The sequence below is a fragment of the Mastigoproctus giganteus genome, chromosome 12, assembly GCF_048544385.1.
Source record: "Mastigoproctus giganteus isolate SK-2022 chromosome 12, ASM4854438v1, whole genome shotgun sequence".
In the NCBI taxonomy this organism is placed as follows: domain Eukaryota; kingdom Metazoa; phylum Arthropoda; class Arachnida; order Uropygi; family Thelyphonidae; genus Mastigoproctus; species Mastigoproctus giganteus.
In genome coordinates this window covers 39,094,088-39,119,507 of record NC_143586.1, presented here as the reverse complement: position 1 = coordinate 39,119,507, position 25,420 = coordinate 39,094,088, and the positions used below count along the sequence as shown (strand labels likewise).

At 38.4% G+C, this 25,420-nt stretch overlaps 1 protein-coding gene across 1 annotated transcript in view; it reads left to right on the top strand.

The window, feature by feature from the left end:
- Positions 1-25,420, top strand: part of LOC150076912 (uncharacterized) — a 347,314-nt gene that overhangs the window by 68,952 nt on the left and 252,942 nt on the right. Inside the window, exon 4 of the mRNA XM_090385729.1 lies at positions 8,472-8,499. Coding sequence (XP_090241855.1) covers positions 8,472-8,499 — 28 coding nt within the window. The remainder of the gene's footprint in view (positions 1-8,471; positions 8,500-25,420) is intronic.

Here is a 25,420-nt window from a genome sequence, read left to right as displayed (position 1 = left end):
AGATCAACTGTCAGTGGATAAATAGGATGTGAGTTGCCTTTTTGGAATATGTAGTAGAATGTCATGCAGATTATACATGTGAAGAGGGATCCACAATATTTTTTTTTCCTTTTTTTTTTTAAATTGACTTTTAAAGAGAGGATGCATAACCAAATAAGTCAAATAAGAAGAACAACAGGATGAAATGGAAGATGATAATATAGAAGGAATATGTGTATATCGAAGGCCTTCTAACTGCAAACAGAAAATAATTCTTCTTGTTAAGGACATTATGAAATGGGGATTAGCATTAGTTGAGGCATATGATGCAAGAAAGCAAGCTTATACAGCATCAGCCAAAAAAAAAAAAAAAACCTTCCCATTTCACCCATCCGGTCACTCCAAATGTTTGTCTAGTTCAGCCTTAAATTTATTTAAGCTGTCAACTTCCACAACAACAACAACAGATGGAAGTCTGTTCCATCAGTCAACTACTCACTGGCTAATTTCTGGAACAGACTTCCATCTGTCGTAGCGGAAGTTGATAGCTTAATAGAATTGAAGGAAATACTTAATTTTTGGCATGGTTGTTATATTTATTGTCTTGAAACACTTTCTGTAGCATTAATCTTTTTCAGAGTATGATACATATTCAGTAAAGTACCATTACAACAAACTTCTCAGAGGATTGTGAATCATTTTGTTGTACCAAAATTTCATTACATTGAAATTTAATTTCAATGTTGTACCAATAATTTTGCTGAAAATTATTTTAAAATAATTATTTGATAAAATAAATTCTATCACTTTTCTGACGTATAGAAGTAGCAATTTCTCCTTTATTTTACTTTAATAATGACTTTAAAATCAATAATAAATAAATAGACAAAATGCATTCTACAAAAGTAAATATATTTTCTCAGAAATTATTTTGAAAGCATGTTGATTTGTAAGAAATGTATCATATAAAATTATCAAACCAAACTTTCAGAAATATGGCAATGTAAATATAATTGTTACTGTGAATGTATTAATATATCAAATTTTGTTTTTACGAAGTCATATTAGCTATACAAGTTAATTGGTGCCCAGAATTAAGTTGACTGATTTTGAGAGTAGCGTTATTGTTGATTGCCGGCTGACCTGTTAGTGTATGAAATACTGACAGCTTGCACCATCAAAATTCAACTAAGTGTGATGGTGTCATCATGTATGGAGCTTCACAACCTTGGTTTCCATGGGTGCTGTATAAGCCAAACATCACCAACTATAATCAGTGGTTAACAAATGGTGCAACAAATATAATTGGTCCATAGGGCAATGGAAATTGATTTGTGAAGTGACGAATATCACTACACCCTGTTCAGATCAGATGTGTGTGGAGGATGCTGGAGAACATTGCTGCTAGAGTGCATTGTGCCAATAATAAATATGAAGGAGGTTGAGTTATGGCATGTAGCTGTATCTCATGATATGGCCTAGGACTTTTGGAAGTGGTGTATGGAACCATGAACACTTTGGACAATTCCATGCACCCCCACTGTGGAGTAATTCTTTGATATAGACCATAGGTTCCCAAAGTGGGCGGTACCGCCTCCCCCCCAGTGGGTGCTGAAGCCTTTTGGGGGGGCAATAGTGGGTTCAGAAGCAATTGGGGGCGTTCAGGTGGTCTAGGGGTCGGTGGCTCCTTATCCATATTTTTATCTCCAGTGGACCCAGTTCAAAGGTCATCTAATAAATTCTATAATTTTTACTCTATGGACACAGCTGAAATTCGCTATAGGTGAAGTCAAAACTGTTTTCTTCGATTTTCCCACTTCAATTTTCAAAACCTTCTATTGAATTTCACGCAAATGACAAGAATGTGACATCAAGTGTGTTTTTTTTTAGGCCTTTTTCTGTTATTTTTCTAAACCCACCCTAATTAGCCTAGGGCCTTTGAAATGCGACAACGTGAGAGTAGCAACAACTGTAATGCTAATGACGTAAGCTTGACCAATCAATTATATCTCCGCGTCTGTTGATTCGTTTGAGACAGATTAAGCACGAATTTTAAACTAATGCCGTAGCGCGTTTCATTTTCAAAGCTTCCAAGGCTGTTTTGCTGGCGTAATAATTCATGAATTGATATGTGATCGTACATTTTTGCTGTTTGGGAATAAGTTTCATTATTTTTTGTGTGCTTTGCCAACAATCATCAGTCAAAAGTGTGATAGATAAGGGGAGTCATATAAAGTGCAAATTAAATCTTTTATTTTGTGAATATTGTTGCAAATTTTATTACTTCATTATGTCTGAATCTAAGAAGAATTGTCGACAGTACAGTATTGAGTATTTGAAATATGATTTTATTCAGTCTCCCACGAACCAATTAGCATTAGCATTAGTAGAAGCATTTGATGCAAGAAAGCAAGCTTATGCAGCATCAGCCAAAAAAAAAAAAAAAAAAAAAAAAAAGTAACATAAATAAATAAAAATAACCACTTCCACTTCACCCCTCTGTTCGTTCGAAATACCTGTCCAGCTGAGCCTTAAACTTATTTAGGCTATCAACTTTCACGACAAGGGATGGAAGTCTGTTCCACCTACCAACCACCCGCTGGCTAAAGGCAAATTTCCGCACATCTATCCTACATCTGTCTTTCCTCAATTTGAATTTATGCCCTCTCAGGTGATTATTCTGAGCAAGAGGAAGAATCCCATCAGCATTGAGCATGCTCAAACCATTCAAGGCTTTGTACACCTCTATCAGATCACCTCGCTGGTGCCTAGTTTCCAGACACTGTAATTCGCAAAACTTAAGCCTTTCTTCGTAAGAGCACCCCTTTGTCCCATTCACCAATCTAGTTGCCCTTCTCTGTACTCGTTCCAGCAGCTCTACATCCTTGAAATGACATTCTTGAAATGAGGCCTCCAGACCTGTATACAGTACTCTAGGTGTGGCCTGACCATTGCCTTATACAAGGGAATAATCACCTCCTTATCCCTGCTAGAAAAATTCCTATATATCATTGACAATACACCATGAGCTACTCTTGCAGCCCGTCTGCACTGCTCAGTGAACTTCGTATCTGTCTGCACAACCACCCCCAGGTCCCTTTCACTCTCTACCACTGTCAGTGTAGTACCACACAGTTGATACATTGCTCTGGGGTTGCTGTTTCCCATATGTAGTACTTTACATTTGTCAATGTTAAACTTCATTTGCCACCTCGAAGCCCATCTGCTCAACCTTTCCAAATCCTGTTGCAGCAGCATAGTGTCAGTAGTGTCCTTGACAACCCTGCCAACCTTCGTATCGTCTGCAAACTTGGACATTAAGCCTGATATACCATCATCAATATCATTTATAAATACAGAAAACAATAAAGGACCCAACACTGAACCCTGAGGGACTCCACTAATAACATTAGTCCACGATGAGCAGTGTCCATTGATTACCACTCTCTGTCTTCTCCCCCTCAACCACCCCTTTATCCATAGCAGCAATTTGCCTCCAATGCCACGCTGCTCCAATTTGTGCAGCAGTCTTCCATGTGCAACAGTATCAAAAGCCTTTCTAAGATCCAAGTATATAATATCAAAGTTATTCCCTGCATCCAGATCTTTTGTGACTGCATCATAGTATCCAATCAAATTGGTCAGGCAAGACTTACTCTTAACAAAACCATGCTGTGTCCTAGCTATAACTGAAGTCTTGTCTAGATGATCCTGCAGTGCTTCTTTAACCAGTGCCTCCATTAATTTTCCGGGAACAGAAGTTAAACTCACAGGTCTATAATTACTTGTGTCAGCCTTTGATCCCCCTTTGTGAATTGGGGTCACATTTGCACATCTCCAGTCCATGGGTACCCCCCCCCTGAGTCCAAGGAAGCTCTCATAATAATGGCTAAGGGTTTGCTTACTTCCTTTGCTGCCTCCTTTAATATAACTGGATAGATCCCATCCACCCCAGGTGCCTTTCTTGTGTGTATCTTCAACAATTTCTCCTCCACTTTGCTCTCAGTTATTACAAGATTCTCTAGCTTACTGCTAGAGTTGAATACACCTCTGGCATTCCCCTCGCTGAATAACTCCTCATGTGTGAATGTCGATGCAAAATATTCATTTAGTTTGTTAGCTACCTGAGCAGGGTCATCAACAGTTGACCCATCGATCGCAAGTGGACCAATCTGATTCATCCCCTTCCTTCTAGAGTTTACATAAGTAAAGAACTCTTTGCTGTTTTTCTTTGCATCCCTTGCCGAGGATCTCTCGTAATCTGCCTTCGCCTGCCTAACCTCCTTTGTAACTTGGTTACAGATCAACTTATATCTATCATAGGTGTCTGTGTCACGTGTTAATTTGTATGTATCCCATGCATTTTTCTTCTCTGCCATATGCCTCATTAGTTCATCTGACATCCATTTAGGCCTAAACCTTGAACAATATTTCTTAGTTGGTATGTAAAGCCTAGTAGCTTTCAAGATAAGTTCTTTGAATGCTTCCCATTTTGAATTTGCTGTTGGCAATATCATCAGTTGATCCCACTGTACAGAATTTAAATACTGTCTCAGTCCATTGTAGTCGCCTTTACGAAAGCAATAACACTCCCCTTCCCTTTACCCCTAATGGTAGTTACCTCTTTGAGTAACTCCCACTTCAGCACACTGTGATCACTGCCACCTAGTGGTTCATTTATCTGCAGATTCTTAATGCATGAAGAATCACTACTGATAATCAAATCAAGAGTATTACTCCCTCTAGTTGCCCCCTGAACATGCTGATGTAGAAAACAATCATCCAATAAATCCACAAAAGCCTTGTTACTGTGTGAGTGACCAGCCCCCAAATTCCAGTCAATATCTGGGAAATTAAAATCCCCCATTATAAGACACTCTGATTTACTGGCCCACTCTATTTCTCCGAACAGTTTCTTATTATACTCATCAGAGTCATTAGGCCTATAGCACACTCCTACTCTCAATTTTGATCTCCCAATGCTTATGTCACACCAAACTGACTCGACACTGCACTGTCCAGCGATGTCGACTGGCTTCACTTCCTTGGATTTTATGTGTTTTTTAACTAATAGCATAACCCCTCCTCCCTTCCTATCCTGTCTATCCTTTCTGTAGACATTGTACTCCCCAAATTCCAGTTCTGCATTCCTTATATCTGTGTGACACCATGTCTCTGAAATCCCCACAATATCTGCCTTTGATGTTTTGAGCAATACCTCAAATTGATCAAATTTATTTACTAAACTCCTAGCATTGGTGTACACACAAGTATACATGCACCTGTTCTTTTTCTTAGCTACCCTAACACAACCCATGTGTTTACTTGTACCCCAATGATTCCCAGCAGTCTCTGAAATATCCTGCATCTTATTTTCCAGGCTGCGGCTCATTCCAATAGAAGCAGTGCAAGAATCACTTTCACCTCTGCCAGTGGCTACTGTTAATCTATTAGTCCTTGTATCCCCCCAATCTAGCAGTTTTCCGACCCACCTAACACTGCCTTGATAGCATCAGCAAACATTCTTGCACCCTTTCCATTTAAGTGTATCCCATCCCTGTAGAAGCAATTATTACCTATGTGCTTGATTTGCCAAAAAAGTATTTTCAAATGAAGCAACGAAGCCTTCTAGGCTACAAAAGCATTTGACTAAAATGCATGCTGATGAAAAGGATAAAGATTTGTCCTATTTTCAAGTACTAGAAGAAAAATATTTTAAACATCCAACTATATCAAAACTTTTTGCGTCGTCCACTAAACAAGATAATGACGGATTACAAGCTTCATATAATCTTTCATTATTAATCGCAAAAGTGGGAAAACCACACACAATTGGTGAGGAATTAATCTTGCCAGCAGTAAAAGAAGTAATAAACACTGTGCTTCATAAGCCAGCATCAGATATCAGGAAAATTCCTTTGAGCAATAATTCAGTGCAAAGAAGAATCGATGAAAGGGCTGAAGACATTGAAAAATCATTGTATGATTATTTGAAGATATACCAATTTTCCATTCAACTCAATGAATCAACTCTCCCAAATAATGAAGCACTACTCTTACATACGTACGATTCATAAAAGAAGAAAAAGTTTGTCAAGAATTATTATTTGCTAAAAATTTGGAAGCGAATACAAAGGGAGAATCTATATTTAATACCATGAATAAGTTTTTTCAAGAGAAAGACATTCCAATTCTTAATGTTTTATCTGCTGCTACTGATGGTGCCCCAGCAATGACAGGGTGCCACAAGGGTTTCATAGCACATTTGAAACAAGCAGTACCAAATGTACTAGCTATACATTGTGTTCTTCATCGCCAACATTTGGTTGCGAAGAATTTAAGTGAGCGCCTGCATACGTCACTCCATTATGTTATTTGAGCAGTCAACAAAATTAGAAGCAATTCATTGAGTGACAGATTGTTTAGCCAACTTTGTAGTGAAAACGATGAAGATTTCAATCATTTGCTGCTTCACACAGAGTTCGTTGGCTTTCAAAAGGTATTTGTCTGAATCGATTTTACAATTTGTTTGATTCAGTACTAGAGTTCCTAGAAAACAGAGATGACAGATTGCGGGCCAACCTGATTACATCCAAAAATGACATCGCTTATTTGACAGATCTCTATAAAATATTTAATGAAGTCAATCTACAATTACAAGGTGATGAATTGAATTTAATTAAAACAAAAAACGTTATTGCCGCTTTTGTGGGGAAACTTCTTCTGTTCAAGCGGAATCTAGACCGAGGGGAATATAGCCACTTTTCAAATTTATCAGCAGTGTCTCTCAAAAAGGAAGATTTACTTACATACTGCCAACATTTGGAGGTTCTCCATGCTGATTTTAATGAGCGATTCAAGGATATTCTAAACATGAATATGCCAAATTGTGTACTAGATCCTTTCTCACATGTAAACGCAGCAGGATCATCAAATTTAGAAGAGGAACTCATAGAACTCACAACAAATGAAGAACTAAAAATAAAATTCACAAGTGGATACCAAGAGTTCTGGCTTCAGAAATCAATACCGACACTGTACCCTAGATTATGGGAAATATTGAAGAAATTGCATTTCCATCTCCTTATTTGGCAGAGCGTGGGTTTAGTGCTGTAGCAAATTTACTATCTAAGAAAAGGAACCGATTGCATATAACTGAGCGTGGTGATTCACTACTGTTTTTAACGAAAGTTGAACCCGATATTAACAAACTTTTAAAAATGCATCAGGCTCATCCTTCACATTAATTTGTTATTTTTTCTTTGTATTTTTACTTTGTAAGTTTGAAATAAACAGTTTTCTAATACCATTTGATGGTGTTTTAATTATTACAGTAACATTTTTACTAATGTAATACAATCTCCTAATATGTATTCCGAATTTTCATATTTAAACCATTGTATGAAACCTCACATTAATTTGTTATTTTTGCTTTGTATTTTTACTTTATAAGTTTGAAATAAACCATTTTGTAATATATTTAATGGTGTTTTAATTATTACAATAAGATTCTTATTAATGCATTTGCAATCTCTTAATATGTATTCTGAATTTTCATATTTAAACCATTGTATGAAACTGTGCATAATGTATTCGAGCATACACTTTTACAATCTTTACACATGGGCTATGTTTCATCAAAATTGGTATAGCAATAACTGTGTTCAAGATGAAGCACATATTGGCCACTACTTTTTCAATAATTTAACAGCATAAGCAGTAATGTATCATTAGTTGCTATTTATGATGAAAATATCAAACGGCTTGAACGCAGAAAACTGGTATGGGGTGCGTTACAAAATGTATGTCTTGCAAAGTGGGCAGTGTCCCGAAAAAGTTTGGGAACCTACGATGTAGATCCATGTTTGTTTCACCAGGATTATGTCCCATGCTAGTGCTATTCAAGAATAGTTCATGGGCATGAATGTACAAAATTTGTCATGACTGGCACAGTCCCAGTTTGAACCCTGTGGGATAAACCAGAGGGTCAAAGGCCAGACCTAAGCATCTCACATTGTTAGCTCACCTTTGACTGCAGAGGAATGGAGGACTACTCACTGTGGTCTATTATTCATTTGTGGAAAGCCTGTACAAGAGGACAGAATTGTGTTAGTGGCCAAAAGAGATTGACATGCAATTGAAGTGAGTGGCAGTAACTTATGTGTGTCTAGAGCACTTTTTAGAGGTTAGTGTATGAATTTGCGTGTAACCACGGGCATGTTTTGCCGTAATGAATATTTGTTTATTTAATGTAATTAAATTTATATTTTTTCTATAATAAGCAAAAAAAGAGATCATGTATGTAAGTAGGGATTTTCAGTAACTGAAACTGTTTTTCATTTCCATCAAACTTTGAGTTATAAAGAGTATTGCATTTACTCAAACTATTAAGAATATGCAGTTTTTTTTAACATTTATATGAATGAATATTTAGCTTATATTTACTATTTTACCTTCAAATTTGTTAATTAGTGTTTTTATGGAATTTTTAGCGTTCCATGCTTGAAGTGCAGAAATACTGTAAGTAGTCATTTCAGGTTTTTTCCCGCTTTCTTCTATATTAGTAAATAATTAAAGATAACTTATTGTAGGTTTTTGAGTATACCATAAGGGAATAATTCAAGTTTCACTTATTTTAAACAGATAGAGCTATGATTATTCAAATATGGTATTATTACTAACTTTATTTGTCAAAAGATCACTGGTTAATTTTATAAGCAATTGATATTCCGGTATCTGTTACTCTGTGTAACAGAGACCAGGATATCTATTATGCAGATATGCACACATATATAAATTCACTTATTACATTTTAAAACTTTTGAAAAAGAGAATAAAAATGCAGTGTTTTTTCTCAGTTTTATTAAACTTTTGTTTCTTACATTTCTTGTACTTAATCCAATGTTCATAAGTTTTAACAAAATTTTTTTCTTGTATACAGTGTGCTCACAAAGTCCTATATCTCCCCCCCCTCCACCTCATTCTAGCTCCATGGTACTTCAGCTGTCATTTTTGGAAAATTTTGATATAAAAATAAAAATATTTGGGAGTTTACACTTGGTGGTTTTAGAAACTTTCCAATTGCCATAGAAGAAGAATGTTTACGAATGTCAGATAGGATTCTACAAATTTTATTAGATTGTTTGTTGCAGTCAGATTCTTGATGTATTAGTATTAGTAATGGCATGCAAGAAAGCAAGCTTATACAACATCAGCCAAAAAAAAAAAATTAACACTTACCATATCACCTGACCATTCCATCTAATAGTTTGTCTAGTTCTTCCTTGAATGTATTCAAACTGGTCTCCTTTGCAACTCCAGATAAGAGTTTGTTTCAACAATCAACTGGCTGAAGGTAAAGTTTTGCACATCCCTCCTGCAACTATCCTTCCTCAATTTGAATTTATTCCCCCCTCATGTGTAGTCTGAGCAAGAGGAAGGATTCCATCAGCACTGAGCTTACTTAATCCATTTAAAGTCTTAAACACCTCACTTTACTCTCCAGATGCTGCAATTTGCAGAACTGTAGCTTTCCTGGTAAGAGCACCCTTTTATTCCCCTCACTCACTACTCTTCTTTGCACCCATTCCAACGGATCCACAACCTATCTAAAATGAAGCTTCCAGACTTGGATGCAGTACTCAAGCTGTAGCCTTACCATTACCATATACAATGGAATAATAACCTCCTTATCCCTGCAACACAATTCTTATGTCATTGATAAAACCCCGTGAACTGTCCTGGCAACCTGTATGCACTGCACAGAGACCTTATTTGAAATCACAATTACCCCCGAAAATCTTTTTCATTCTCCACTACCCTGAGTGTGGTATCCCACAGTTGGTATATTACTGGGGAACTCCACTAATAACAGTAGTCCAAGAAGTGCAGTGCCCTTTGCTAACTGCTCTTTATCTTCTCCAACTCAAACATCCCTTCATCCATAGCAGTAACTTGACTCTAATGCCACATGTCTTTAATTTATTTAGCAGTCTCTTATGTGGAATAGTATGAAAAGGTTTTCTGAAATTTAGGCATATGATATCAAAATTATACAGGGTGATCATAAAGTCTTTCCCTTATTAAGAAAAATTATAACTTAAAAACTATGCTAGATAGAAACTTGCACCTTGTGTTATAACAAAGGCCAATGCTTAGAGTTTTTTGCACTATACAGTTGCACAATCTGTGGATTATCTAGGTAGTGCTGCAATCGCCAATATCAAAATGGCATCGATGAAGGAGAAAGCTCAGTGTGTTTTGTGGTTTCATGAAACAAGATTGCCAGTTACAGTTCAGCGAAACTTTAGAAGAGAGTATAGGCTAGACCCACCAGATGTTAAAAACATCAGAGGTTGGTATGCAAAGTTTAAAGAGACTGGCAGTGTTGGGGACCTTAAAAGAACTGGTAGGCGTAGTGTGAGCGAAGAGACTGTCAATGCAGTGCGTGATGCTTTTGAACACACTCCTCGGAAGTCAACTCATTGTGTATCAAGGGAACTTGGCATACCTCAGAGGACAGTGGTTAAAATTTTGCTCAAACAGCTTCGTTTGTATGCATATAAAGTGCAAATTGTTCAAGCCTTGGAGTAAGACAATCGTCTCCGCTGTGCTGCTTTTGCTACAGAGATTCTGCAGCGAGTTGTGAAAACAATGATTACCTTAAGCGTGTTTGTTTTTCTGATAAGGCTACCTTCCACACCTTGGGGAAGGTAAATCGACACAGTGTCCATATTTTGGGGTCAGAGAATCCACATGTTTTTGAGAAAGAGAGGGACAGCCCTAAAGTGAACTTTTGGGTGGCTTAATGCACAACAAGGATATTGGACCTTTTTTTTTTTTTTTTTTTTTTTGCTGAGCCCACCATTTCAGCAAACGTTTACTTGGACATGGAGCAATACGTTGCACCTCAGAAGAGTTTCAGCCGTGGGTAATTTTCCAACAAGATGGTGCACCGCAACACTGGAGTTTAGTTGTTCGTGAGTTCCTGGATGCTACATTTCCCAACTGATGGATTGGGAGGGATGATCCAACGTCATGGCCAGCCCATTGACTGGACATTACCCCTTGACTTTTTTTTAAGGGGATATATAAAGGACAAAGTGTATTCAACTCCAGTTCGTGATACTGAAATTTTAAAGAAAAGGATAATGGATGCTTTCGCAACGGTTACTGAAGAGATGTTGGATGGAGAGAAATCGAGTATTGACTAGACGTTCTCCAGGCAACAAATGGAACATATTTAGAAGTGCAATGAAGAGGTAAAAAAAACTTTTTGAGTTGAGGTAAAATTTGCAAAAAGGTGTATGTTTGTACCTAGCATAGCTCTTGTGTAATAAATGATTGAAATCAGGGAAAGACTTTATGCTCACCCTGTATTTTACATCCAGTTCCTTTGTTTCTGCATTTTTTATTTTTTTTTTTTAATGAAAACCACAAACATGAGAGGTATTAGAACCTATAGTACTTAGTACCGTGCTTGGGTTGGAGGTTGTGAAGATGAAGGAAGATAATTGTTGACATTAGACTTGAACTTCTGTAGACTGTAATTTTCTGGAAATACGTATGAAGGAAGGTTGTTTCAGAAAACGACAGTTGAATGAATAAACGAGGAAGATGAAAAGTTAGTTCTGTGAGTTTGAAGTTGGACAGTAAATGGATGTTGGCTGGTGGCACACGTGTTCAGACTGTTTTGAAAGAGAGCAGGGCCGACCGGGCTAGTCAGGTGGGTAAAGTGCCTGCCTGGCAACCCAAAGGTCGCAGGTTCGAATCCCGCCTCAGGCTTGGATCAAAGTACTGCAAAAACCTTGGGAGGTGCACTATGGTCACAGAAGCTGATGCGCCAACAACTACCAAAATAAAAAAAAAAAAAAAAAAAAAAAAAAAGGAGAGCGGGAATTATAGAAGCCAATTCAGAAGAACAGTGCCCATGGAAGTATCTGTAGAAAAGGCATGCAGCAGAAACAGTACATCTATGAGACAGCAAGTGGAGAGACTCTGTTAGACAGGAGTCATTAATTAACCTAAAAGCCCTCTTTTGAATGGAATCTAGAAGTCTGAGAGAGGTTTTGGGGGCACTGCCCCAGATATAGGAATAATATTCCATGGTTGGACAGATCTGCGATTTGTACAGAGTGAACAGCTGTTTGGAAGAAAAGTAATGCCGAGAACGAAAGAGAAAACCAAGTTTTTTAGATGCAGAGGAAGCAATATTTGTAATGTGCTTGTGCCAAGAGAGATTAGAAGTCAGGGTAATCCCAAAAGAGATATATCATTTTACCTAGAAATAGGAGTGTCACCAAAGATAAGCATAGGAGCAGAAGAATCCTTTTTGCGAGATATAAGACAAGACTGAGTTTTAGAAGGATTGAAATCAACTAGGTTGTCTTTGCCCCACTGGAGAATTACCTGGAGATCGGCATTTAAGTAATTGGTAGTGGATATTTGAGAAGTTGAAGTTGATTGAGCAGGACAAGTTTTCTCAAAATGGAAAGTGGAATGCAGTGTGCTATCATCGGCAAAACTATGCATAGGATTTCCAGTCAATCGAAGAAGGTCGTTAATATACAAAAGGAAAAGAGTGGGGGAAAGAACTAAACCTTGGGGAACACCGACCAGCATTAGTGGAGAAGTTAGAAGACAGAGCGCCATCTACCAGGGAAAAGGAGGTGATTATCCCTCTGTATAAGGCAATGGTCAGGCCACGGCTTGAGTACTGCGTACAGGTCTGGAGGCCTCATTTTAGGAAGGATGTAGATTTACTTGAGCGTGTACAGAGAAGGGCAACAAGATTGGTGAGGGGAATGAAGGGATCCTCTTACCAAGAGAGGCCTAAGTTCTGCAAATTGCAGTGGCTGGAGACTAGGCACCTGCGCGGTGATCTGATTGAGGTATATAAGGCCTTGAATGGGTTGAGCACGCTGAATTCTGATGGGATCCTTCCACTTGTTCAGATTACGAATCTAAGGGGGCATAAATTCAAATTAAGAAAAGATAGATGTAGAATAGATGTGCGGAAATTTTCCTTTAGCCAGCGGGTGGTTAATTGCTGGAACAAACTTCCATCTGTCGTTGTGGAAGTTGATAGGTTGAATAAATTTAAGGAGGAACTGGACAGGCATTTGGAGGGAATGGTGTGATTTTTTTTTTTTTTTTTTTTGGCTGATGCTGCATAAGCTCATACATTTGCTTTCTTGCATCACATGCCACTACTACTACTACTACTACCATCACCCTCAGTGAGCGATCAGAGAGAAAACTGGATAACCAATTACAAAAAACAGTTGGCAAACCATAACATGGAAGCTTGTTTAGAAGACCTTTATGCCAAACATGATCGAAAGCCTTTGAGATGTCAAGAGCAACTGCTTGTGTTTCACCAAACTTTTCTATTGAATTTGTCCATAAATGAGAAACATAAACCAGAATATCACCAGTGGATCAACACTGACAGAATCTATACTGGCAATCGTTGATCAGGCAGTGGGTTTCTAGGTAGTTTAAGAGTTGGTGGTTAATTGATTTCTCCATTACTTTAGAAAGAGTAGAAGTAATTGCAATAGGGCGATAATTGGATGGGAGGGATATGTCACCCTTTTTAGGAACTGGCTGGATATGAGCAAATCTAAGCAGAAGGAAAATACCATTGGAATAAGTAAGTGAAAAAAGGCAGGAAAAAACAGGAATAAGTTCAGGAGCACAGGTTTTGAGAACAAGTGGAGAAATACCATCGGGACCTGGAGCTTTCTTAGCATCGAGATTCGTGAAAATCCTTCTGACATCCTTTTGACGGAAGACCACAGGAGGCATTGAATGGAGCGTGTTGGGAATGATGGGAGGTGTTTTACCAAGATCATTAATACATGAGTTGGAAGAAAAATGGGATGCTAGCGGGTCAGCTTTATCCTTGGCTGAAATGACAACAGAACCATCTGGTTTTGACAGAGGTGGGAGCAGAGATGGGCAAAAGTTGCGGCCAATAGCTTTGGCAAGAGACCAGAATGCTCAGCTACCATTAGGAAAAGAAGCAAGTTTTCTATTCTTAGTCTGTTCAAAATCTAGTTTGGACTGATTAATAACTGCTTTACAAATGTTGTGAGCTTTGGTGTAGGCAGAAAAAGAAACTGAAGAATTGGAAACAAGCCAGTTACGATATGCAACGTTCTTCTCTTGAGCAGCCTTAGCACATTTATTGGAAAACCGACGTTTAGATAAAGGATGAGATTTTAAAGTGGAGTGTGGAATAAAGGATTCCATTCCTACAAGAATAATTTCACTGACCCGATTTGAGCAAACTTTAACATCAGAAGTTTTGAAACAGTAATCTGACCAAGGAAAAGAAATCTCGCAGATCATCCCATTTTTCATTCTTGTAATGCCAAACAATACAAGGTTGGGAATAGCCATGAGATAAAGGCCCCATTGGAGAAGTGACGATCACCAAGTTGTGATCTGAGGTGCCTAAAGGACCACTCACTTTGACCGTGTTTGTGAGAAAAAGATCAAGCGTGTTGGCTGTATGTTTAGGATTGTCTGGTATCCTTGTAGGTTAATGAACAATTTGTGCAAGGTCATCAGTATCTTGACTAGTTGGGTCGGTGTGACTAGAAAACGGAAGCCAGCTGGAGTTGTGAACATTAAAAATCACCAAGGAAAATTACCTCACTGTTAGGAAAGTTGGACTGGAGAAAGTCAAGTTGCAAAGAGAGGAAGTCAAAGAGCTTCAAGTGATTAGTGGAATTGGGAGAACAGTAGAGACAACAGATGAATTTGATACAATGAGGTAGATTGATTTTAAGCCAGAGAAGATCAAAGAAAGGAGATTCCAAATTGCCAAGTCTCTGACAGGGAATATCAGAACGGACATATGCACAAGTACCACCTTTGAGGCGAAAGGAATCATACAATGAATAATTTTGGCAACTGAGATGAGCATTGGTTGAATCAACCGATAACTGAGATTCTGTCAGAAAAAGTACATAGGGTTTGGCAGACTGCAAGTGGAAATGGACATCATTGAGATTAGAATTGAGAACAAGTATATTTGTGAAATGAACTAGGGAGTGTTTGGGAGGTTTAGATCTTTTCACAGATGAGCCTACTCTATTCGTTTGACAATTCATGGTGTATTCAATAGTAAGAAAAATTTCATTACTTCATACATGCTGTATGAAGTAATGAAATTTTTGGATATGGGTACACATGGTAAGAATATCCGAGATCCTTGACATAACGTGGGCTCGACAATGCTCCCCTCCCCCACATACGCACTACTCAGACTCCCTCCATTCACTATCTGGCAGAGTAGAGGTAGCAAGATTATACACTAGCTGATCCAGAAGCCTCCTAAAGAGTTACCAATAGGTTTGGTCCGGTGTACTAACTAGTGGCCATCCTGCGAACACCGTTCTAGAGCTGTACCCTCGAAATGTAGAGAAGACTGGATCTCGCCATGAAGTTCATTATAACCTCAAAATTCATCAGCGCTACTGCATGATGGAAGAGGTGGGGAAGGGTTGACCGGAACTTAGCTCTGGAGACTAAACACGGGTTCCACAACTTCAAGCCTCCAATAAGCAAAGTGGTGGTATTGCACCTGTTGATGAGAGTTATCTATCACCTAGTATTGCCAGGTAACACAGAGGCAATACTAGGTGATAGATAGTATTGCCAGATAACACAGAGGGGTGGCATTCCTCCATGTGGTGTGGGCGCCACACCTCAATCCCTGCTTACGTTGGTTCACACCTGGGTGGTCGACCACAGTGTGCTTGTGCTTGGAGGTTATACCCAGGGTTACTAACAGTCCCACCATCGTGAAGGTGCAAGCAGAGGAGTTGGCTATCACAGACTGTCCAGACTTCACCGAAATTGGGTCCAGTTGACTTGAATGACACCCTAATATCAGTTCCATTAGCGTTTTAGACTCCCAGGTAGCAAGTACAGTTTGTCTGGCATATCCGAGAGAATGTCTGTGACAACCTCAAAGACCAAAGATCCAATCAGATTTGTCAGACACGATAAGCCTTTAACAAACCCATGCTGTTACTTCAGTATAGCTTCATTTCTGTCTTGATGGTCTTGCATTACTTCTTTAATCAGTAACTCCATTGTTTTCCCTGGAACAGAAACCAAACTCACAGGTCTGTAATTACTCATGTCACCTTTGATCTCCCTTTGTGAACTGGGAATACATTTTCACATCTCTAGTGCATAGGGATCTCCCTTGAATCCAAAGATGCTTTCATAATTATCTTAAGGTTTGCTTACCTCTTTTGTTGTCTCCCTTAATACAATTAGATAGATCCTATCCATCTTAGGTGGCTTGTTTACATTTAGTTGCAACAATTTCTCTTCATTTTCCTCCCAGTTATCACAAAATCATTAGTTCTGTTAAAGTTTGATAAACTTTTGGTATCTTTACTCTTAAAAAATTCATTGTGAATGTAGATACAAAATATCTATTCAGTTTGTCAACAATCTGAGCCGGATAACAAGCAGTTAAACCATTCATTTCTAGTGGAGCAGTGTGATTCATCCCTCTTCCTTCTAGTGTTTACGTATGTAAAGAAGACTGCTGCACCTTTATGTCCTTTGCCAGAGACATCTTATCTCCCTTAGCTTGCCTAACTTCATTTGTGACTTAGCTGTAGCTTAGTTTATATCTACTATATGCTGCTATATCACCTGATAATTTATATTCATCCCTTGCATTTTTCTTCTTTGCCACAAGTCTCAAGTCACCTGACATCGATTTAGGTCTAAGCCTTGAACAGAGTCTCGTGGTTTAAAAAGGCTGTTAGCTTCTTTAATTAATTCCCTGAATTAGTTAAGCAATTAGAATTTGCTGTTAGTAACATCGTCAGTTGGTCCCACTGAATAGATTTTAAAAACCGTCTGACACTGGTATAGTCACTTTTATAAAAGCAATAGCCCTTGACAGCAGTTACATCTTTATGTAAGTCTCACATATAAACTGATAATTCCCATTTGGGTTTTATCTGCAGACTGTTAATGAAGAGTCTCTGCTGATAATCAGATCAAATGTATTGCACTACCTCATTGCATCTCTAACATGCTGATGTAGAAAACAGTCATGAAATAAGTGTACAAAAGCCTTGCTACTGTTTGAGTGATCAACACACAAGTTCCAGTTAAAATCCCCCTCTATAAGGCAATCTGATTTACTGGCCCATTCTATTTATCTATAAGGTTGTTCATTATGCTTATTGCAATCAAATATGCCTATCACACACTCCTACCCTCATTATCATTTTCGCAGTGCTCATGTCACACCACACTGACTCAATATTGCACTGGTCATAGACTCAGCATTGCACTGGCCATCCATGTCATCTGGATGTGTGCCTTAGATTTTATATACTTTTCCTACCACTGACATTAGACACTAACTGGTCTGTATTACCAACATCATCCTTAGACACTCTTTTATATATTGGCAATGCCTTGCCACTTCTCCAATCCAAAGGAATCTCCCATGAGTCCAAAGATACTCTCATAATTAACCTCAGTGGGTCAATACACTCCCTGCTGCTTTCCCTCAAAGCTACATGGTATTTGCCATGAACTTGGGGAGCCTTACTTTCCTTTATGCTCAAAAGTTTTTCTAATAAACAATTATCTGTTACCACGAAATCAGTAATTTCATATGGCTCAGCCCCACTCTGCACAGCCTTTTCTCAGCATGAAGGGTCTTTCATTAGTAAAGACCAATACAAAGTACTATTCAGTTCATCTGCAACTTCAGCTGGGTTATCTAAGAATTTTCCACAACCAGTGCACAAGGGTCCGATCTGATTAGCTTTCTTCTTTTTTGTATTCACATATATGAAAAATTCCTTGTCTCTATTCTTTGCTCTCTTAGCCAATACTTTCTTAAATGCAGCCCTGGCCTCCCTGACCTTATTTGTGCTACCGTCACAAATTATCTTGTGCCTGTTGTAGGCTTCAGTAATTTTCATCACTCTGTAACAGTCCCATCCTATCTTTTTGTGCTCAGTTGGACCAGCCAGCTCCACAGTCATCTATTCAGCATCCTTCTCTTCCTCCTCCTACAATATTTTCTTAAATGTATGTATGCATTAGTGGCTTCTGTGATTTTTGATTTAAAAGTATTCCATAATTCAAATTTATTCACCATCCCTCCTCAATCCGCCCAATTCACAGATGCCATATAGCTCTTTAAACTGTCGAAGTCACCTCTGAAGTTAAAACCAGTGCCTTTAACTGCTGCAAAATCTTTCTTCATCTTCCAGCTGATGATTGCATAATCACTTCTTGACAATGGTTCCTGTACTTTAAGCCGTGTAATGTCATCTGATTAGTTAGTGCTGATGAGGTCAAGAATATTCTCACCCCTAGTACTTTCTCTAACAATTTACTTTCTTTCTCAAATAGGAATATCTTCCTATTCCCCGGAGTTCCTGGTCCTGAAACATAAAAGTGAAAAAAACAGGCAATTAATTTCACCTCAAGGGGCCTTTATCCCAACAAAGGGCCATTCACTATACAGGAACTAAAAAGAGCTCTCACCCTTTCTAAAGCAAGTGCTGTTGGACCAGATGGCATCCATTATGAAATGATCACCTTTCACCAAATTCTGTGGATCACCTGCTCCTTCTGTATAACAGAATCTTTATTGAAGAGCAGTTTCCAGATGCCTGGTGCATGGCAACCATTCTTGCCTTTGCAAAGCCAGGAACAGATTCTAAAATCCCTACTAATTATCATCCTATCGCTCTAACTAGCTGTCTGTGCAAAATCCTGGAGAGAATGGTTAATTTTCATTTAATGTGTTATTTAGAACCAAATGCCCCTCTATCCAGCATCCAGTGTGGTTTCCGAAGGAACCGGTCCACTCTGGGCCATGTTATTAAACTGAAAACATCTATCCGGGATGTTTTTCTAAAACTTACCGGGGAGGTTCCCACGGACTGGAGATGTGCAAATGTATCCCCAATTCACAAAGGAGGTTCGAAGGGTGACACGAATAATTACAGACCAGTTAGTTTAACTTCTGTTCCGGGTAAAATAATGGAGTCACTGGTTAAAGATGCATTGCAGGATCATCTAGACAAGACTGCAGCAATAATTCAGACACAGCATGGGTTTGTTAAGGGAAAGTCTTGTCTGACAAATTTGATTGGTTATTATGATGTGGTCACAAAGGAACTGGATGCAAAAAATAATTTTGATATCATATACTTGGATTTCAGGAAAGCTTTTGACACTGTTGCGCATGGAAGACTACTGTACAAATTGGAGCAGAATGGTATTAAGGGTAAGTTGCTACAATGGATAAAAGGATGGTTAAGTGGGAGAAGACAGAGGGTGGTAATCAATGGGTACTGCTCTTCGTGGACTAATGTTATTAGTGGAGTCCCACAGGGTTCGGTGTTGGGTCCACTGTTGTTTTGTATATTTATCAATGATATTGATGAAGGTATATCAGGCTTAATGTCGAAGTTTGCAGATGACACGAAGGTTGGCAGGGTTGTTAATGACAGTAATGGCAGTGTGCTACTGCAACAGGATCTAGATAATTTGGGCAGATGGGCTAAGAAGTGGCAACTGAAGTTTAACCTTGACAAATGCAAAGTACTGCATATGGGTAGAAGTAACCCCAGAGAAACGTACCAACTGTGTGGTACTACACTTAAGGTGGTAGAAAATGAAAAAGACCTGGGAGTAATTGTGCAGTCAGATATAAAGTTTTCTGAGCAATGTAGACAGGCTGCTAGGGCAGGTCATGGTGTTTTGTCAATGATATATAGGAATTTTGCTAGCAGGGAAAAGGAGGTGATTGTCCCTCTGTATAAGGCAATGGTCAGGCCACGCCTTGAGTACTGCGTACAGGTCTGGAGGCCTCATTTTAGGAAGGATGTAGATTTGCTTGAGCGTGTACAGAGAAGAGCAACACGATTGGTGAGGGGAATGAAGGGATCCTCTTACCAAGAGAGGCTTAAGTTCTGCAAATTGCAGTGGCTGGAGACTAGGCACCTGCGCGGTGATCTGATTGAGGTCTATAAGGCCTTGAATGGGTTGAGCACGCTGAATTCTGATGGGATCCTCCCACTTGTTCAGAATACGAACCTACGGGGACATAAGTTCAAATTAAGAAAGGATAGATGTAGAATAGATGTGCGGAAATTTGCCTTTAGCCAGCGGGTGGTTAATTGCTGGAACAAACTTCCATCTGTCGTTGTGGAAGTTGATAGATTAAATAAATTTAAGGAGGAACTGGACAGGCATTTGGAGGGAATGGTGTGTTTTTTTTTTTTTTTTTTTTGGCTGATGCTGCATAAGCTCCTACACTTGCTTTCTTGCATCAAGTGCCACTACTACTACTACTACTAACTTGAACATCTGGTGGCTGTATTCTTTGATGTGGAGAAAGCATATGACACAACTTGAGATTTGGCATCTTAAAAGATTTGCATCACCTTGGTCTTAGGAGAGCATCTCCCTGTTTTTATTAAAAACTTTTTAGCCAATCAGTCTTTCCAAATTCATGTGGTATCCTCACTCTCTTGTCCCTTTTGTCAAGAGGAGGAAGTACCATAAAGATCAGTATTAAGTGTCATGCTTTTCACCATCACAGAACAACTTCCTACAACTGTAAAGAGTGCTCTTTACAGTTGTAGGAAGTTGTTCAACTGTAAAGAGTGCTCTCTGTGTTGATGACGGTAGCATATTTTGTCAGTCCTGCAATGTTGAGGGTTGTTGAAAAACAACTGCAACAAGCCACTAATCACCTTAATTCCTGGTCACTTGCTAATGGATTCATGTTCTCGCTTCAGAAGACCCTTTTTTTGCGTACACTTTTGTCACAAGCGCAATCTTCATCCTGAACCTGAATTAAGGCTTGAACAAAATGATATTCCAGTAGTGTTAGACACAAAATTCTTGGGACTCATTTGATAAAAAGTTGACTTTTCTGGAACATATCTGTCAACTCTATACAAAGTGCATGAGAGGACTAAATCTTTGCTCTCTCTCTCTCTCTCTCTCTCTCTCTCTCTCTCTCTCTCTCTCTCTCTCTCTCTCTCTCTCTCTCTCTCTCTCTCTCTCTCTCTCTCTCTCTCTATGTATTGAGGTGTGGACTGATGTACCTTACTACACATTTACCATGCACCTGTATGATCCAAATTAGAGTATGGGTCTCAGGTATACGTTTCAGCCAGAGACTGTATTTCGATGGCTGGACCCTGTCCATCATCAGGCCATCCGTATTGCTTCTGGAGAATTTTGAACTTCTCCTGTCCACAGCCCATACTTGGAAGCAAACGAACCACCTCTGTTGTTGTATTTAAAGTATATGTTAAAACCGAAATCCCTGCCAGCCCATCCTATATGGATATCCATTTTTGAGCCATGTTAGGAAAATTTGTGCAATGCCCGTCAGTTTGCCAATCGTTGTTTTGGTATATTTGCATCCAAGAGCTACTTGGAGTTTAACATCATGGTAGACAAGGTTGTCCAAACACCAAAACAATCCCTTCCACCCTTGCATGCTCATATTCCATCATGCAACTTTTTCTTTAAGAACTGGGTAAAGTCTGATACTCCATCTGTCACCTGTAACTCTGTTCAGCACACTGAGCTGAACACTCCAACTTCCTACCAGTTTAACACAGACAGATTAAAGTCGGAAACACAGCAGGCTAGTCTGTGCAGGAATTGTAGCGAGAAAGTTGTTCTTGCTCAACTCTGAGTAGTACATGATCATTTTACACACTCGTTCCTGCTGAGGGCAGATGATCCTCTTATATGCGTCTTGCGACACCATTTTATCTATAAAACATATTTTAATCGATTATGTTAATTTTTCCCATGGTCGCAATAAATGGTTTACTGCTTTTACTCATCTGACTGGGCGTTATACACTCAAGTCACATTTTATCAGAGAATGGCTACATGTCAGATGTTTTTAAATATATGCAAATTATTAATTTTTTCAAATATATATAATTTTATGCATATATTTTTAGCTTGAGTATACCATAATTTATTCTATTTTTACCTTTGCGTATATATCTTGATGCGGTAACCTTTTTGAATAAAATCCTTTTTATCTCTTTTATGGAATGGCCATGGTGCACTATAGTCTCAGTTGCTTTTGCGCCAGAAAACCAGAAGCCAACCAATCAGCCAACCTACTCTATCTTATCTTTTTTACAAGCATACTTCTAATTTCTTTGACAGTTGAGTTGCCAACAACAGCTACCTCCTCTGTGACCAGCACACTCTGCCATTGTGGATCTTGTTGTGCCTTGTGTTTCCTGAGTGTAATCTCCAGTGTTATGCTGGCAGCTGCATGCTTGAAGGGTCCCTCTTTTTAATTTCTTTGATGGCATCTGCCCTGTACCCGAAGCCCTCATATCAGCCCACCATAACACTGTCTTGGTGATTAAGATTCTCATACTCCCTACAATGAAGGACAGAAAGACTTCCCCTCTGCTGTAGCTTCTTCCATTATAGATAAATCTGTAAAAAGGCTGCAACGAATAGCATAAATTTAGCTATGATTCGCATGAAGACCGCCACAATATTTCTCTCACTAGCCAAGTTATTTCCACTACCTTGAGATTTTTTTTTCCTTTGCTGCACTGTGTTGAGGCATGATTCTTGTATAAATTTAATTAAATATTAAAATTACTGCATAACACATTATTACGAGATTATGTTACGTGTTATGTGCTATGCTATTTCACTACAGTTTATACATATACAGTCGGATCTCTCTTTAACGAACTTCCATATAGCGAACTTTTTTGTACCTTACTACATATCTACCTTGGTCATTACATTGAAAATAGTTTCCATATAACGAAGAAAATTTCCATTTAACAAACTGATTTCGAGAGACCTGGGTATGCATTGTTCACATCTCTGGCCTTTAGGCAATAGAACTGACACTGTACAAAGCATGAATTAAGAGCTAAATGGATTAAGAATTAATCACTTTAGCTTTTAATAGCTAAAGGTTTAATTCTTAAGAGCATTCCAAAATTTAGCGTTGCCCGTAAAGCATTTACTGTACTGAGAAGTCGCGCTGGGCAACTGCTATCTACGTGTCCAAAGATTAAGGAATATTCCCGACACAGACATTGGTTCTGATCAACCTGTTTTTTATTGCAAGAATCCTATCAGAGGATTAGGAGAGACTGATTTTCCTTTATCCGGGAAATTCATCTGTTGTTTCGCAGAAATGAGTCATCCATACTTTCACTAAATTTCACCTGTGTCTGTAAATCAGTTTTGTTTTCGCTGCTGTGCAAGTAACCTTACAGTGTCTAAGAGGAAATCCTTGAGTGTAGTGGAAATAGTGGAAGTGCTTAATAGTGTAGATTGGCGCGTTAAAAAAAACGGAAATCGCTTTAAAATTCGGTATCCCTGCCAGTAGAGTGTCAACCATTTTGAAAAATGGTGTTTCGATTCTCAAACTGTTTGAGGAAACGGGACCCAGTCAGAAGCGTGCGAAATTATGCCTGTATGAAGATGTAGGTGAAGCCATTTTTAAGTGGGTGAAGTTGATTTGAGACCAACATATGCTGATATCAGGGCCATCAATAAAAGAAAAGGCTATTGAGTACGCATCTTTTCTGGGGCATAAAACTTTCCAAGCCAGTTCTGGTTGGCTGGACAAATTTAAAGAGCACCATCGCTTACTCGAAAAAGTTATTTCTGGTGAAAGTGGGGTTGTAATTGAAGAAGCCTGTACCCATTGGAAAGAAAGTTTTGAAAAAAATTATGGAGGACTACGAGCCCAAAGACATATTCAACGTTGATGAAACAGGTCTATTTTTTAAATGTCCGAACAGGACACTGACTTTTAGAGGTGACAAATGTATAGGTGGTAAAAATAGTAAGGAGATAATTACACTCTTGGTTGGTTCAAATATGGCTGGTAATGAAAAACTAAAGCTTTAGGTAATAGACAAAAGTAAACAACCCTGATTTTCAAAGGAGTAAAGTTGTTAGAGTTGGACTACAACAAAAAAGCTTAGATGACAAGTGAAATTTTTGAACAGTGAATTTTAAATTTCAATAGAAAGATGATGAAAGAAAACAGAAAAAATTGCTTTGATTGTTGACAACTGCCCTGCCCACCTTCACTTGGTAATTTCGAAATTTATAAGCGTGAAGCTTGTTTCTTCCCTTCGAATACCTCGTCTAAACTGCAGCCAATGGACCAAGGCATTATCAAGAATTTGAAAATGCACTACCAAAGGCACATATTGATAAAAATTACACTGAGAATAGCAACCAACCAACCTATAGATTCTGTTATAGCTTTGTGGATGTGCATGTCAGAATTGGCGAATGTGTGAAGTCAAGATGTGACGGAAACAACGATTAAGAATTGTTTTGCAAAATCAGGTTTTGCTAAAACTCCAATTAACAGCAATGAGAAGGATGAACTGCTAAAAGACATTGAGCAATCTTGGGGTGAACTCCAAGCAAGAGGTTTGATCGTCGAGAAATTGTTCTTGAAGAATTTTTAGGAATTGATAACAATGTCATAGTAGCCGAATATCCGAGTGACTCCAACATTTTGGAGAGTATTCAAAGAACTAGTGAAAATATCGACGATCAGATGGATGGCAGTGAGGGCAGTATTAAACCTTCCAAACTTGAAATGTTGGTAGCATTTGAAACTTTGCATTGAGGCCTTCAGTGTGAATAAAATGTGCCAGAAAATATATTTGAGTGCTTAAACAAATGCAAACATTTTTATGAACAATGTACAGTAAAATCCAGTGTACAACAAAAAATAACCATATATTTTATGATATAGTTCTTAAAAGTGTATTAATATATTGTGCGCATCATGTAATGTAAGTAGTCATTTCTTATTATGTGTGTATTTATTAATAAATTAATTTTTTAAAAATGTTAGAAAATTTATTCATTCCAACTAATTTCTGATTTATTTCCCATATTTTACTGTATTTCTGAGTAGAATTACGGTATTTTTCATTGTTGAAAAGGTCATATTTCTTTATAACAAATTTTTTCAAGCAAACAATTGTGTATTTATCAATGATATCGACATTAAGCCTTAAATATCAGGCTTAATGTCCAAGTTTGCAGATGATACAAAGGTTGGCATGGTTGTTAATGACAGTAAAGACAGTATGCTTCTGTAACAGGATCCAGAAAAGTTAGGCAGATGGGCTGAGAAGTGGCAGCTGAAGTTTAACATTGACAAATGCAAAGTACTGTATATGGGTAGCAGTAACCCAAGAGAAACATACCAACTCTGTGGTACTACACTCAGGGAGGTGGAGAATGAAAATGACCTGGGGGGGGGAGTAATTGTGCAGTCAGATATGAAGTTCTCTGTGCAGTGCAGACGGGCTGCCAGAGCAGGTCATGGAGTTTTGTCAATGATATATAGGAATTTTGCTAACAGCAA